The sequence below is a fragment of the Pinus tabuliformis genome, chromosome 5_1 (assembly GCF_031772625.1).
Source record: "Pinus tabuliformis cultivar Carrire ecotype Pingquan chromosome 5_1, CPIR1, whole genome shotgun sequence".
Lineage (NCBI taxonomy): Eukaryota > Viridiplantae > Streptophyta > Pinopsida > Pinales > Pinaceae > Pinus > Pinus tabuliformis.
The window spans coordinates 477327796-477345163 of NC_142305.1; the positions used below are offsets into that span (position 1 = coordinate 477327796).

A 17368-nucleotide genomic window follows, 5' to 3' on the forward strand; every position below is an offset into this window, starting at 1 on the left:
ATGTTCACTATCAAAGATTGAAGAAACCATGGTCAAGGCTAAACTTGAAGTGGGATCAAGTAAGCAAAATCAAGCATATGCTGCTATGACAAAGAGGAGGAAATTCTGGAAAAATTGGTCCTCAGAAAAAAGAAGAAGAAACTAGCTAAGGTTCAATGCTATGGATGTCAAGAATATGAGAATTACAAAAGAGATTGTCCTAAGCTTAAGAAGGACAATAAAAATATAGCTAGAGAAGAATCCCATATCACCAAAGAAGTGGAGGAAGATGAAAATAATAAGTCCAAGAAAGAGGAAATAAGAGGTCTCTACTATGATTGAGATAGTCTTCCTCACCTGGTTCTTTTCAATTTCTTGTTTTCAAGTTTTCCTGTTGTAAGATATGGCTAGCATGATTCACTAAGGAAAATTATAGGATGCATCATGGAATTATAGAAGCATTAAAAGCAAGAGCTTGTGATCATAGAGAAAAATAACTGAAACATAAGTCTATGATAGTCACCCATGGAAGGGTATAGCTCTTGGTAACCTCATTAGAAGCGTAAGTGGTACTTATGAGAAAGTCATCTAGTACAAAGTTCATCATACATCAGTCAAAAGGAAATATTTGTTGGATAAGGATACTCAAGATCATCTATTGGAATCTTCATCGAAAAGTTCACCAATCAAAAGGAAGCAAGGGTTTCATCAAGAGTTCCAACTTGTGGGAATTCATGGGATGATGGTATGATGACAAAAGGGGTGAAGCAGATCAAGGGATTGAAATTATTTCAATCAAGGAAGATGTTGAGAGAAATCTAGATGACCTAAAGAAAAATGAGGTATGTATGCTTGTATTCGACAGTGTAGAGTCATGTCATATGGTTGCAAGTAACATGGATACATGCTCTATATCGAGAGCATGATCAAAAGAAAGGATCTCCTTCTTTGAAAGGATGCAGGAAGGCATGGGTCACACATTGTCTAGATGAAATCAACATAATATGTCCTCATATGATATATGAGGTGGTTGACAAAATTGAAGGAACTATGACTGGAAGTTCCTAGAAGGAAATGTGTGAAGAGAGAAAGGAAGAGATCATGAAATATGCAACTATGGAAAATGCAATCAACATATGAGAACTGAGAGATTTTACTAGGATATCTCCATGAAAGATATGAAGACTTTGATGAAGTATAAAAAGAAAGAGACCCTGACAGTGTATATCTTTTGGAGATGTGTCAATGTGTATGCAGGATGCTAATGCGAACTAGAAGATTTCATGATGAAAGACCATCACAAAGGTAATTTTGATTTAATGTTCGTTCCTTATTTTTAAATGATATCTCGATGGGCTTATGTAGGGCTACCAAGGGAAGATCTATGTATATCTTCCACCACTGATGTCCATGTACTAGGATGAAACATCCCTATGGAAACATGGCATGAAAGAAAGCCATATATGGATTAATGGATCACTTTTTGATAAAAGGAATAATGATATGACTAACTCATGGATGAAAGTAATGGATGGTCTATGCCCTACGAAGAAGTCACAAAACATGAAGACCCCTGAATAAAGAAAAGAAGTTCATGTCATCATGAGGAGGAATTCTTCAAGCAACTGGTTGTCTCATCATCTCCACCTGAAGAGCTGTTGTAAGTCCTTAATTAAGAGTGAGTCTGGAAAAAGTCTCTGACTTGGTAAAAACTTGCAAGAAAATTCCTAAGACAAGAGGGAGCTTAGGTACGTTATTTCCATAAGAATGAGTACATTCTTTCATTGGAATAGGTATGTCCTCCCTAAGTTGAGAAGGAGGGATAGACGCATCATTATTGTCTTCACTTGGGAAGACAAAATGGAGGATTGGGTAAAGATCTAGCATTTGATTCCATTTGAGGATGAGTTAAGGCATCCAAGATAAGAGTAGTAGTATATGACTGATATTATTTGAGCACTGGGAATCCAATATAAGAATAGTCGTGGTGGACGCCAACATTGAGCTATGATCTTGTGGAGAGATAGAGTTGTTAGTCAAGGCTTTGTTATGTGACAATGTTGGGTGATATGATGCTATATGCATGGATTGACTCTTCTTATGAGAATTCTTTAGATTGAGAATGTTCAAGTACCTTGCATGGATTACGAATACCTCCTTAATTAAGAGGGAGCATTGAAAAGTGTAACTAGGTTTGGTCTTCACAATGATGTGTAATTGTGATTTTATGTAATTTATGTAAGGAAGAAAAATAAAAATATTTTTGTAATTCTTGTCTCATGGGTTTCATGAGCAAGGAATTTTATTTTTAGTTAAGTCTCCCATTGTGAGCTCTTAGGATTGGTCAATAAGTCTATTGAATTAATGTCATGTATGAAAGACCTTTCTTGGGCATGAGTCATTGAAAGAGTCAAAAGACCCTCCAAGACCAAGCTCAAGAACCTCAAACAAGTCGGCCTCAAATGGAGTAATGAAGCTACACCAAATGACATGCCAGCCTAGAACTTTGTAAAGTTGACATATATTGATGGACAAAACACTATAAATAGGGCAGCTTGGCCTCCATTTGAGAACAAGATTTTATGTCAAGCAAGAAGAAGAGAACATAAGTGTGAGGATCTCAAGAAAGTTTCTGATCACAAAGCGAAGTAAGGAGGATCATCACTAAAGTGTTTTTCTGATCTGTTTTCGAGCTAATACACTCCACATATCCAAGGTTATGTACTGTAGGAAGGACTGAGATACCACAATCATAATGAGAGAGTAGTTTTGGGAGAAAAACAAGGTAATTCTTAAGCTGAGTTGAAGGAGAGGTGGTCTCCATATAGAGCAAAGGAAACCAAGGTGTGTTTCTCTCTCATATACCCCAACTAGGGTTTCTAAAATAGGGGCGAGAATTGCAGTGCCAAAACAAGGGACTGAAATCAAAAGGATAACCGAAAAGGAGGAAACAACTAGTAGTTTGACCATCGTTGACTCAAGGAAGAGGAGGAAGCTTTGTGTCTTAGTCTTGGAGTGGAAAATAGGTCATGGGTCTTGGTCTTGGTATTCATTAATTGAAGTCTCTATAAGAAGAATTGGCTTGGGTTTTCCTCTCCAGTTGTAGAGATTTTGGCCCTGGATGATCACTTGTATTCTGTCTCTTATCTCTTTATTGTTTATGCAATGGTATTTGTTTGATGAAGAACACTATAATAATCTAAGTAAAGAGAAGATGTTAATCTAAAGAAGTAAAAATCATTCACAAACAGTTATCATAAGAAGAGAAATCACCTAATATTGATGCTCTAGATTTCTCAACAAAATCAACACAAAATGACATTGGAATAATTATCTCTCCATTTGTCATAGCCTTCCAAATCTAATCAATTAAAAATGATAAGCACATCGTATGCATCAGAGCAATGTTTTACCGCTCTACCAACTACTACACTACAAAGGTCAAGATCTTCACAAAAGTCTTTAACCACTGTTACAAACAACTTTGCATCACAATGCCAAATGATGCCCACCATCCACGACAATTCAAAACAAGCCACTTTCATAAACCTTTCATCAGATTTAAATTTAATAGCTTTCATATCTGCCTTAACCCAGTTCAATGCAAGATTTTTTCACCCATATTTAATAGTTAGTGACTTCTTTAAATTATTAACAGATTTTATTATTTTTATTCAAGTATTTTATTATTTTTAAATGTAATGTTACATCATAACATATTTTTCATATAGGGTTATAGAATGCCTCTCAACACATTAATTTTTTATCATTAGCGGATGATCACTTTATTATTTTATCATTTTTTATTATGTTTTATAATTTTCAATAAGAATGAGATAATTCTCATGAATATTAAATGTAATAAAATGTCTCATTATGAAGATTTTCATAGAAACTGGATTCATAAAATATATGAGGTTAAAGATAGCAAAAATCTCTTGTGGAAACAAATCTACTTAGCAGCATTGCCTTCAAAATTTGTAGATTATCTAAGACAGCAAGATGCTTTTCAGTTCCCTTTTGAATCCTTTACTTGGGGAGAAATATACATCATCATAACAAAAGTTCTGGTAAATTTATGCACTAGTATGAAAGTTAATAAATCTTTGCAGAAGATGTCAAGGTTACTAGACAACAAATCCATCTGTAACAAGTATGGTCTTTCTATAGATGACCCCATAGTAAAAAGAAGAAAAGCTAAAAAGAATGCCAAGAAAGAAAAAAGACAAGAATACAGAAAATATCCACAGAGGAAAAGAAAAGGGACCAAGAAAGGATACTATAGATATGTGCCAAAAACACATTACTATGAACCCAAGGATATTCATCTGCAGACACATAAGAAAGATCAGTGGAATAAATTAATTTGTTCGCTCTGTAGCCAACCTGGACATACCTCCAATCGTTGTCATTTATCAAAAGAATCTAAGAGAAACAGAGAAAAGAAATCCTTTGAAACTGCAAAGAAGAAAAGGATAGTAAAAACAGAAGGCATGGTGCCAACCCTATGTTATAAATGTGGTTCTAAGAATCACAAATCTGAAAATTGTCCAAACATCTCATTTAGAGAACAGATACAACGACGACAAATTTGTTCAACATCTGAATCCTCTGAAAGTTCTTCTTCAGAATGCTCTGATGAAGAATTAAACATGCACACGAATGAATGTGACTACACTGATTTAGACAACTTCCAGAGCAACATCATGTTATGCTAGATATCTGTATAAATGGTGAAATGTTTTCCCTAAGAACATTTATTGACTCTGGGGCAGATGTCAATATTCTGAACTCAAAAATAGTACCTGCAAAGTACTGGGTAAAATCCTTTATACAAGTGATTGGGTTAGGAAATAAAGACCCACTGTATGAAGTCCCTCAGGCCTCTATTTGCTTTAAAGAGCATTGCATCAAATTAATATTTATTGTTGGAGACATACCTGTTCACTGTATTTTGGGGAATGTATTTTTAGCAGCGTTGGAGCCACATGGATCAGCCAAATTGAAAAATGGTAAGGCTGGTTATTTTATATCTGTACCAAGGTCAGATGGAAAATTACAAACAATTAAATTACCCTTTGTCTCTACTCCCAGAGTGTCTACTATGGTACAAGCAATGCAACAAATTGAAAAAGAAAAAAAGAAAATTGAAGAGCTCAAGGAGCTAAAGATCACCATAAAGATAGGAGACTATCTTCAGACTCCTATAATTAAACAAAAGATCTCAACTCTGAGATCACAGATAAAAAAAGAATGATGTGCTAAAGAACCAAATGTGTTTTGGCGTAGAAAACAACACTGTGTAAAATTTCCCTACAAAGATAAGTATGAAGAGAAACCCTGCGAGAGCAGAGCAATCCCTATGAACAAAGAATATAGAGATCTATGTCAAAAAGAGAGAGAAAGCTCCCTGGAAAGAAGATTGATTAGAGAATCCAGCGATGCTTGGAATTGCTATGGTTTTTATGTTAATAAACATTCAAAACAATTAAGAGGTATCCCAACACTGGTCATAAACTATAAACTTTTGAACGATGTCCTCTCAGATGATACTTACCCCATTCCTCACAAAAGAAATATTTTAGCAAGAATAGCAGGGGCTAAAGTATTTTCTAAATTTGATATGAAGTCAAGATTTTGGCAGGTGGCAATTAATGAAGATGATGAGTTTAAGACTGCTTTCAGTGTCCTAGCAGGACACTATGAATGGAACGTCATGCCTTTCGAACTAAAGCATGCCCCCTCCAAATTCCAAAAGGTTATGGCTAATATTTTCAAGACATATTTTGATTGGTTACTAGTATACATTGATGATATACTTATATTTTCTAAAAACGTCCATGATCACTTTTAAACATATCCAGAAACTTGTACAACTTGTCAAAACCAATGGATTGGTTCTTAGCAAGAAAAAGATTGAATTATTTCAGATAAGTATCAAGTTTCTTGGCCATACAATTAAAGATTGGCAGATCACTCTGCAAAAACATGCTCTGGAATTCGTTGATAAATTTTCAAGTATTATCACTGACAAAACTCAATTACAGAGATTCTTGGGATGTTTAAACTATGTAAGAAACTTTTACAAATATTGCATCAAAGATAGATCATTACTCAACAGAGGACTGCAAAAACATCCAGAACCTTGGTCTCAAGCCCACACTGACCCTGTCAAAAAAAATAAAATGAAGGTAAAAACTCTTCCTATTCTTCATATCGCTAATGAAGATTCTTTCACTATGGTGGCAGGCTCTATTTGCAAATTTCGACTTTGAAGTCGAACACATCAAAGGCGAAAAGAAATGTCTGCCTAACTTCCTAAGAAGAGAATATTTAAATCAGAAAGACATTGCCATGGTGATAGTAACAGAATGGGACCCTTCCCAACATACAGAGACTCTGAGAAGTATTTCTGAAACATAGCACTGGGAAGAATACTCTTCCAAATGGAAACCAACATGGCAACGAAGAAACACAAAAGTGCTCGATGCAAATTTGCAACCTCATTCAGATATTTAACACTTAGTACCTGAAAGGAAAGTCTACCCCAAAGGTAGAAAATGGATACATGACATGGTGTATCAAAGGAGTATGATCGTCGCACATTTGGCAGAAGAATCCCTAAGCCAAAATTTTAGAGATATCACTATGATCTGGACAAAAGGAAACAACCAGAGGAGAATCTTCAACAAATATCTTGCCATAAATCGGACCAGATCGCTGGGATGGTACGACATGCCAGAAATGTGGCCACAGGGTAATCCAAGCATTATCTTCCCAGATACCATTTACAACTTTTCAGACTACGAAAAGTTGAGGTGGGACATCATGAATGTAGATGGAAAAAATGAAACTCACTACACGAGTAAAGTTTGGGGCCACAGGGACCACATAAAGACAACGACAAGGTGAATGGCTTCAACAATGGTGGAACAATTTCGGCCTCAACAAGACTGCTATGGATCCTTTTTTCTTCCAGCGTGACTTTCAATATGAATGTGACACTTGTGTATTTTTAACTGAATGTGTGCATTCTCCATGTAAAATTGTTGGAGATGTCAATAATTATCAAGACAATCAAATTCTTGGTTATTTTATGAAAATACACCATAAATGGTTAGTCATGACTAAGATTAAACATCAAATCGTCTTAAGAAACCCTATGATTGTACGAAGAATTTATACAAAGGCTTGGGATTCTTGTAGATATTCTCAGATAAGATTTCCAAGGGCCACACCCTTGGGGCTAATGGTTCTTGTGGCTTGTCGTTAAAGCTTCCACAGTGTAATAATGATGTCTAGTCATAAAAATGAATGTAACCAGTTTTCTCGTGGGATTTTATATTTAAAAGCATCAACTATGTAAAAGTTATTTACAATACAATGTTTTCCGTGGAATTTGTTCAAATCTTCCACAGTGTAACCTAGTACGAAGATTCTTCAGTCACTTGACTCAGGGCACTTCTCCAACTTTTGTTGAGCTTTGAGCCACATCTTTTCGCCTGACAAAAGATAGTACTGAATTTGTCTGCCTAACTGTTGGATGTTTGTACCCTCATTTTCCTATATAAGGAAGGACCAATTTGCTGCAGGGGCTTCAGACACAAAGCTTTCTCTCGTTGAGTCTCTTCTCTGTGATCAATACACGAACCTCTGGAATTTCACACTCTAGCGTCCTTCACACGGCCTCCTGCCTTTAACGGACTGGTGTTCCTCAAAGCTCGGAGAACCTCAATCGAACCTCTTGTCTCACAGATATTACCTCAACAGACAGTTTTAACACATGCAGAAATGAAAAATGTACTCAAGCGGAATGTATCATGCTCAGAAAATGGATACTCATATATTTATGCAGAAGTTTCTTTACAAATTCAGAGAGAAATTCTGAAGCTCTTTTCCAGAGATAGATTGTTTAGACATTTATCAGATGTTGTGACTTGTCAAACAAGAAGCTATCTGAAGGCTTCTTGGCCTTTCACAGACTCTGTCTTAGAACTTAAATTCTTATGAAAACATACAGATTTCAAAAACCAAGAATCTGGCCACTTTAGGTTCTCACCAGAGCTCTCACTCTGATGCGCAGACTTCTCAGATCTGATTCTAAAGATATGGAAGCAAGAAATTCCTCCTCGGACTCAAAAACTCAAAAACATAACCAAAATCACACTCACTCTGAATGCCCCAGAATGAGCCTTACTCCTTCCTTATATAGGAAAACGAGGGGACAAACATTTGACAGTGAGGCAGACAGATTCAGTACTATCTTTCGTGAGTAGAAGAGATGTGGCTCAAAGCTCACCAAAAGTCGGAGAAGTGCTCCGAGTCTCATCACTGAAAAATATTCGTACTAGGTTACACTGTGAAAGATTTAAACAAATCCCACGGAAAACATTGTATTTTAAATAACTTCTACATAGTGAATGCTTTTAAACAGAAAAGCCCACGAGAAAACTGATCACATTCAGTGTTATGTCTAAACATCATTATTACACTGTGGAAGCTTTAAGCACAAGCCCACGAGAACCATTAGTCCCCCAAGGGTGTGGCCCCTCGAAATCTTATCTGAGAATATACAACAATCCCAAGCCTTTGTATAAATTCTTCGTACAATCATAAGCTTTCTTAAGACAATTTGGTGTTTAATCTTAGTCATGAGTAACTATTCATGGTGTATTTTCATAAAATAACCAAGAATTTCACTGTCTTGATAATTATTGACATCTCCAACAATTTTACATGGAGAATGCCAACATTCAGTTAAAAATCCACGAGTGTCACATTCATATTGAAAGTCACGCTGGAAGAAAAAAGGATCCATAGTAATCTTGTTAAGGGAGAAATTGTTCCACCATTGTTGAAGCCATTCTCCTTGTTGTTGTCTTTGTGTGGTCCCTGTGGCTCCAAATTTTACTCGTGTAGTGAGTTTCGTTCTTTCCATCTACATTCATGATGTCCCACCACAACTTTCCCACCACAACGTTTTGTAGTATAAAAAGTTGTAAATGGTATCCGGGAAGATAATGTTTGGATTACCCTATGGCCACATTTCTGGCATGTCATACCATCCCGACCATCTGGTCCGATTTATGGCAAGATATTTGTTGAAGATTCTCCTCTGGTTGCTTCCTTCTGTCCAGATCATAATGATATCTCTAAAATTTTGGCTTAGGGATTCTTCAGCCAAATGTGCGGCCATCATACTCCTCTGATACACCATGTCGTGTATCCATTTGCTACCTTTGGGGTAGACTTTCCTTTCAGGTACTAAGTGCTGAATATCTGAATGAGGTTGCAAATTTGCATCGAGCACTTTTGTGTTTCTTAACTGCCATGTTTGTTTCCATTTGGAACAGTATTCTTCCCAGTTCTGTGTTTCAGAAACACTTCTCAAAGTCTCTGTATGTTGGGAAAGATCCCATTCTGTTACTATCACCATGGTAGCGTCTTTCCGATTTAAATATTCTATGATTAGGAAGTTAGGCAGACAATTATTTTTTCCTTTGATGTGTTCGACTTCAAAGTCGAAATTTGCAAATAGAGTTTGCCACCTTGCGAATTTAGCTTCCCCTGCTTTCTTTATAGATTTACTAAGGACTTTCTTTAGTGCAGAGGTATCCGTTCTTAAGAGAAACTTTTTGTGTATCAGGTGGATATCATATTTATTAATGCAGTTCCATGCTGCTTTGACCTCTTTTTCTATAGTACAATAGTTTTTCTCAGGTGGGCTCCAAGTCCCTGAAACAAACTGAACTATTTGTTCTTCTCCTTCTTTCTTTTGCTTGAAAATTCCTCCCCACCCTTCATCGCTGGCATCTGTTTCAACAATTTTGAAAGAATATTCATTAGCGATATGAAGAATAGGAAGATTTTTTACTTTCATTTTAATTTTTCTGACAACGTCAGTGTGGGCTTGAGACCAAGGTTCTGGATGTTTTTGCAGTGTTATGTTGAGTAATGATCTATCTTTGGCGCAATCTTTGTAAACGCTGTTTACATAGTTTAAACATCTCAAGAATCTACATAATTGAGTTTTCTCTGTGATAATATCTAGAAATTTATCAGCAAATTCCAGAGCATGTTTTTGCAGAGTGATATGCCCATATTTAATTGTATGACCAAGAAACTTGACACTTATCTGAAATAATTCAATCTTTTTCTTGCTAAGAACCAATCCATTGGTTTTGACAAGTTGTACAAGTTTTTGGATATGTTTAAAGTGATCATGGACGTTTTTAGAAAATATAAGTATATCATCAATGTATACTAGTAACCAATCAAAATATGGCTTGAAAATATTATCCATAACCTTCTAGAATTTGGAGGGGGCATGTTTTAGTCCGAAAGGCATGACGTTCCATTCATAGTGTCCTGTTGGGACACTAAAAGTAGTGTTAAACTTATCATCTTCATTAATTGCCACCTGCGAAAACCCTGATTTCATATCAAATTTAGAAAATACTTTAGCCCCTGCTATTCTTGCTAAAATATTTCCTTTGTGAGGAATGGGGTAAGTATCATCTGAGAGGACAATGTTCAGAGGTTTATAGTTTATGACCATTGTTGGGATACCTCTTAACTGTTCTGAATGTTTATTAATATAAAAACCATAGAAATTCCAAGCACTGCTGGATTCTCTAATCAATCTCCTTTCCAGGAGGCTTTGTATCTCTTTTTGACAGAGATCTCTATATTCTTTGTTCATAGAGATTGCTCTGATCTTGCAGGGTTTCCCTTCATACTTATCTTTGTAGGGCAATTCTACACACTGTTGTTTTCTAAGCCAAAACGCATTTGGTTCTTTAGCACAGCGTTCTTTTTCTGTTTGTGATCTCAGAGTTGAGATCTTTTGTTTAATTATAGGAGTCTGAAGATAGTCTCTTATCTTTATGGTGGTCTTTAACTCCTTCAGCTCTTCAATTTTATTTTTTGCTTTTTCGATCTGTTGCATTGCTTGTACCATAGTAAACACTATGGGAGTAGAGACAAAAGGTAACTTAATTGTTTGTAATTTTCCATCTGAGCTTGGTACAAATATAAAATAACCATCCTTGCCATTTTTCAATCTAGTTGATCCATGTGGCTCTACAATTGCTAAAAATACATTCTCCAAAATACAGTGAATAGGAATGTCTGCAACAACAAATTTTAATTTGATGTAATGCTCCTTAAAACAAATAGAGGCCTAGGGGACTTCATACAGTGGATCTTTGTTTGCTAACCCAATCACTTGTCTAAAGGATTTTACCCACTGCTTTGCAGGTACTATTTTTGAGTTCAGAATATTAGCATCCGCCCCGTAGTCAATAAGTGTTCTTAGGGAAAACATTCACCATTTATACAGATATCTAGCATAACATGATGTTGCTCTCGCAGTTGTCTGAATCGGTGTAGTCACATTCATTCATGTGCATGTTTAATTATTCATTACAGCATTTTGAAGAAGAACTTTTAGAGGATTCAGATGTTGAACAGAGTTGTCATTGTTGTATCTGTTCTCTAAATGAGATGTTTGGACAATTTTCAGATTTGTGAATCTTAGAACCACATTTATAACACAGGGTTGGCACCATGCCTTCTGTTTTTACTGTCATTTTCTTCTTTGCAGCTTAAAGGATTTCTTTTTGTTTATTTTGGATTTTTCTGATAAAGGACATCGATTGGAGGTATGTCTAGGTTGGCCACAGAGCCAACAAATCAATTTATTCCATAGATTTTTCTTATGTGTCTGCAGATGAATATCCTTGGGTTAATAGTAATGTGTTTTTGGCACATATCTATAATATCATTTCTTGGTTCCTTTTCTTTTCCTTTGTGGATATTTTCCGTATTCTTGTCTTTTTTCTTTCTTGGCCTTCTTTTTAGCTTTTCTTCTTTTTACTATGGAGTCATCTATAGCAAGACCATACTTGTTACATATGGATTCGCTATCTGGTAACCTTGACATCTTCTGCAGAGATTTATTAACTTTCATACTAGTGCATAAATTTACCCAAACTTTTGTTATGGTGTTGTATATTTCTCCCCAAGTAAAGGATTCAAAAAACCACTGAAAAGCAGCTTGTTGTCTTAGATAATCTACCAATTTTGAAAGCAATGCTGCTAAGTAGATTTGTTTCTACAAGAAATTTTTGCTATCTTTAACCTCATATATTCTCTAAATCCAATCTCTATGAAAATCTTCATAATAAGACATTTTATTACATTTAATATTCATGAAAATTATCTCATGCTTTTCATTTTTTATTATGTTTTTAATGACTTTATAATGGCTACCTTTATTTTAACCTCATAAATGTCCACCTTTGTATTCTTTTGTATCATTTCAATTTTATTTATTCTTAATAAATATAGTGTCTATTTAAATGTTGAAAATTTTAAAATATCATATATTATATTCAAAAAAAAATTATACATTATTATTATTATAATTAATTATGAAAACCTATATACTCAACTTCCAAAACTCCATAAAAATAAAAGTAAATATATTAACTTGCAAAAATCCAATTTTTTTAAAATCTCAAAATTAAAACCATAAAAATGGTTATTAAACTACGATGTGAATAGGCTACATGCCAATAGTGGTTGCTTGGATTTATCCCTTCAAAAATCAACTAGGGCCTTACCCGCAACAACTATAATGGCAAGGGTAAGTGATTAGCAATTGGTCTGCCTAGTACAAGAAGTGGTTATGAAACATTGTCTTGCCCATTTTAGAGTAAAGTTCAATCAACTAGCAAGTTAATAACCTTGTTTGCAATGATAGAGATATGAAAAATAAAAGCTTTTGCTCAGATTAAATCATATCACACAAATTAAACCACAAAATATAACAAACTTCAAACAATTTCTATAGCAATGAAAGGAAGGCAGTCATTAAAAGCAATGAAATGATAATCCACATGGATGGCAAGTGACAAGAATAAAAATAATGGCATGTGCACCAAACAAGTACATAGAATTCGATTGTAGAATTGAGGTTTCTATGATCCATATCATTTTATGAGAGATTCTTCAGTGAAAATCACATAGAATATCATTTGTCGACGCGTTTCGAACCAACTAGTGTGGTTCATCGTCAGGACAAGTTGAAGAAACAGATCCAGCTTAGCATGTTAAATAGTCTGAGCAGAGTCTCCAACGGCTAATTCGACCAACAGCTAATTTTGACCTTGGGACCAGGGTCAAATTATTACTATTATTTATTTATTTATTTATTATCATTATTATTATTATTCTTCAATTTTTAATAAATAAAATAATTTTAATTGGTGTTAATGGTTAATTAGAAAACTAATTCATTTATTTATTTAATAATTAATAACTGTAAAGATTATAATAATAGGTTGTTAATAAAAGTTAATTAGAATTAATAAAAATATAAGAACGAGGTAACTTAAAAAATATAAAAATAATTGGAATGAGGTAAAAAAAAAAAATTAAATAAATAAATAAAAATACATAAATAAATATTAATGTATGTAAATTAAAGAAGCTGGTTATAAAAGGTACTAAAATAAATAAATAAATAAAAAATAAAAATAAAAATAAATTAGTTAATTAATTAGAATGTAACAAATAACCATAAAAAATAAATAAATAAATAAAAATAAAAAGAAAAAGAAAAAGTAATAATAATAAAAAATAAATTAATTAATTAATTAATTAATTAAATTAAATTAAATAAATAAATAAAAATACATAAATAAATATTAATGTATGTAAATTAAAGGAGCGTAGTTAATTAATTAGAAAAGACCGAACAATCTCAATAGAGAGGACGGATGGAAGATAAGCGATCCCAGCCCTCTCTTCCTAACTGAAGGATTATGATTTTTATTAGTTAACTTATTTAACTTGATAATCTTTTCTTGTTACGTATTATTATTATTATTATTATTGATTTATTTATTTATTTATTTATATATATATATATATTTATTATTATTATTATTATTATTTATTTTTTATGGTTATTTGTTACGTTCTAATTAATTACCTAATTTATTTTTATTTTTTATTTATTTATTTATTTTAGTACTTTTTATAACCAGCTCCTTTAATTTACATACATTAATATTTATTTATGTATTTTTATTTATTTATTTATTTTATTTTATTTATTTATTTATTTTATTATTATTACTTTTTCTTTTTATTTATATTTTTATTTTTATTTTTTTATTTTTTTATTTTTTATGGTTATTTGTTACGTTCTAATTAATTAACTAATTTATTTTTATTTTTATTTTTTATTTATTTATTTATTTTAGTATCTTTTATAACCAGCTTCTTTAATTTACATACATTAATATTTATTTATGTATTTTTATTTATTTATTTATTTATTTATTTTACCTCATTTCAATTATTTTTATATTTTTTAAGTTATCTGGTTCCTATATTTTTATTAATTCTAATTAACTTTTATTAACAACCTATTATTATAATCTTTATAGTTATTAATTATTAAATAAATAAATGAATTAGTTTTCTAACTAACCATTAACACCAATTAAAATTATTTTATTTATTAAAATTTGAAGAATAATAATAATAATGATAATAAATAAATAATAGTAATAATAATATTAATAATTTGACACTGGTCCCAAGGTCAAAATTAGCCATTGGTCGAATTAGCCGTTGGAGACTCTCCTCAGACTATTTAACATGCTAAGTTAGATCTGTTTCCCGTTGGAGACTCTCCTCAAACTATTTAACATGCTAAATTAGATCTGTTTCTTCAACTTGTCCTGACGATGAACCACACTAGTTGGTTCAAAACGCGTCGACAAATGATATTCTATGTGATTTTCGGTGAAGAATCTCTCATAAAAAGTACATAGAACTGATGACACGTGCAAAAAAGAGATGGACATACATTACTACTACGTAATTTATATAAAAATTTTGGTTTATTTAAGATGTGAACATTACAAATATATTACTACTTAACTTACATTAAAACTAAAACCTTAATTGACCATGAATTTGAATAATAAAATATATTACATGATAAAACAAAAAATTTGAAATGAAATAATAAAATTAGTATCAATAAAACCTCAGACAAAATTGTCCAATAAAAATTTAAAAAAAAATACTCTTTATTTGCCCATTTATATCCTTGCTAATTATTATTTATTTATAACTAACTGATACATTATAAAATAATAAAAATATTTTATCAAATTGAAATTAATATAAATCAAAACAATCAAAAGATGGTTGTTTTTTTGCTTTAAAGATTTTATCTTGTTATTCATTGATTGAGAATCAAAGGTTACATAACATACGCAAAAGAGGCGAACCTTCACCAAAAACACTGCATAGACAGTAAACCAATCTTTTCCAAACACCAAGAACAGTATAACCATTTTTCTGAATATGTACATAGAATTGGATATTACGAAGTAACTCGAAAATATTAAAAATTTGTACAGCATAATTAAACTGCATGTTAATAATAACAGGCGGCGGCGGCGACCATGAAGATCTTTTTCATAAAGCAAGGCTAAATCCCATAGTATCAATTATCAATCACAAAAAAAAGCCAATCAAAGAGTGTAAAAGCCAAAATGGCATATATACTTTGTCCCTACTGAATCATCCTCTTCATGGTGCCTTTTGCTAGTTCTATCAAAGCTGGTCTAAGATGATGGCATCGTGCACTTTCTCGGCCCACCATTTGAAGAGACCACTCGTGCTCTTGGAACTTTTGGTGAAAATGCCTTGACATACACTGTAAATCCGTTTTTGTTCAACCAAAGGGAGGGTTTCCGCTACGCCAATAATACCTTTCTCCAATAATTCTAATACCGATTCAGAACAGAAACCATTAATGAGTTTCACCATTGTATCAGTCCAATTGGTAAGAAAATCAACACGGAATGACGTTGGAGTAATTATCTCTCCATTTCCGACCGCGTCCAAAATGTTGTTAATTAAAATGGTAAGCATATCAATTGCAGCAGAGTCACATTTTACCGCTCCACTAGATACTGCATTGTGAAGATCCGGATCTTCACAAAACTCTTTGACCACAGTTTCGAACAATTTTGCATCGCAACGCCGAATGACGCCCAGTAGCCAAGACAAGTCAGAACAAGCCGTTGTCATAGAACTTTCATCAGATTTAGATTTAATGGCTTTAACATCTGCCTTAAACCGGTTCAAAATGGCATTTCTGCACGCATCTTTAATAGCTGGTGACGTATTTAACTTGAAGTAGTCAAATATATGTTTCTCTACAGTGCTGCGAAGCTCTACTCTATGGTAAGCCATCTGCAGCAATTCTTGTAGAGACTCTGTCACCATCTTTATATGCTCGCAATCTGACTTGCTTTGCCTCATACCAAGTCTAGCAGCTAAATCAGGCAATGCATTTATGTTCAAAGATGACAACAGGACGGGAAGCTTGGCTTCTTGCTCACGACTCCAGCGCACAGCAGCTAAATATCGCATACATGACTCCATGCAATCACGAAACATCACTTCAGAAGCAACTGCTAAAATAGTCAATGCTTCATCTACATTACAGAAATTAAAGCGTTCCTCTGTATCATAAGAATACATTAGCTGAATACATTTGATGTAGCTCTCCGGATGGCAAGAACATGTTACCTTCATTTCCAACGGCCGCTTAGCCGAAGACCCACCTTGGAAAAGCTTGGTTTCGAAAAACTCAGCCTTCTTCAACACTTGAGAATGGAGTAAAAGAGGATTTCCGGGATGCTCCACTCCAGCCGAATCGATTATATTTAATCTTACGTCGGCTGTATTCTCGTCTCCAAACCTTAGTGGCTGATTATAAGCCATTGCTTTCTGCAAATACAATGACACTTTGGCCTCAATATCTTTGCACACAGCATGCACCGTATTACGATTTTTGTGTTCCATATCTTCTGTGAATGCAGTGACCATTCTTAAACACCGTCCAAGAACCTCTCTGTGGGCGTCTCATCTCTTTTGATGTGATAATCTAATCGCAGTGTTATTGCAGGTTGATTGGACATCACTATTGTACGAATTAGGTCATCTCTTTTGCTTGCAAGTTGCCTGTGCCGTCATTTTGAGAATACATAGTACATGTAATAATGATGTTTGTCAAGCTTTATGTGAGTGCTTTTAAGAAGATTAGTATACGACACGTACTTTTTATATGGTCAGTGATTTTGAGAATCTGCAGTACACTTGATAATGATGCGTGTCAAACTCAAGCATTATGTGAGTGATTTTGCGTATATTATGATTTATGAGTATTCTATAATGTTACCTTTTGGAGTTGAAGTCATAAGTTTATGGATGGTTGTTACTTTTTGGAATTGAAGTGATAAGTTTATGTATAGTTATATATTTCCAATGTATACCATATTCAATGTTATGT

At 33.5% G+C, this 17368-nt stretch overlaps 1 protein-coding gene across 1 annotated transcript; it reads right to left on the reverse strand.

The window, feature by feature from the left end:
• Positions 1–15500: 15500 nt before the first annotated feature.
• On the reverse strand, positions 15501–16924 carry LOC149165569 (BTB/POZ domain-containing protein At3g50780-like). Its single transcript, XM_089431163.1, has one exon. The coding sequence runs from the start codon at positions 16903–16905 to the stop codon at positions 15622–15624; it is 1284 nt and encodes a 427-aa protein (XP_089287289.1). The 5' UTR covers positions 16906–16924; the 3' UTR covers positions 15501–15621.
• Between the last annotated feature and the right edge of the window lie 444 nt (positions 16925–17368).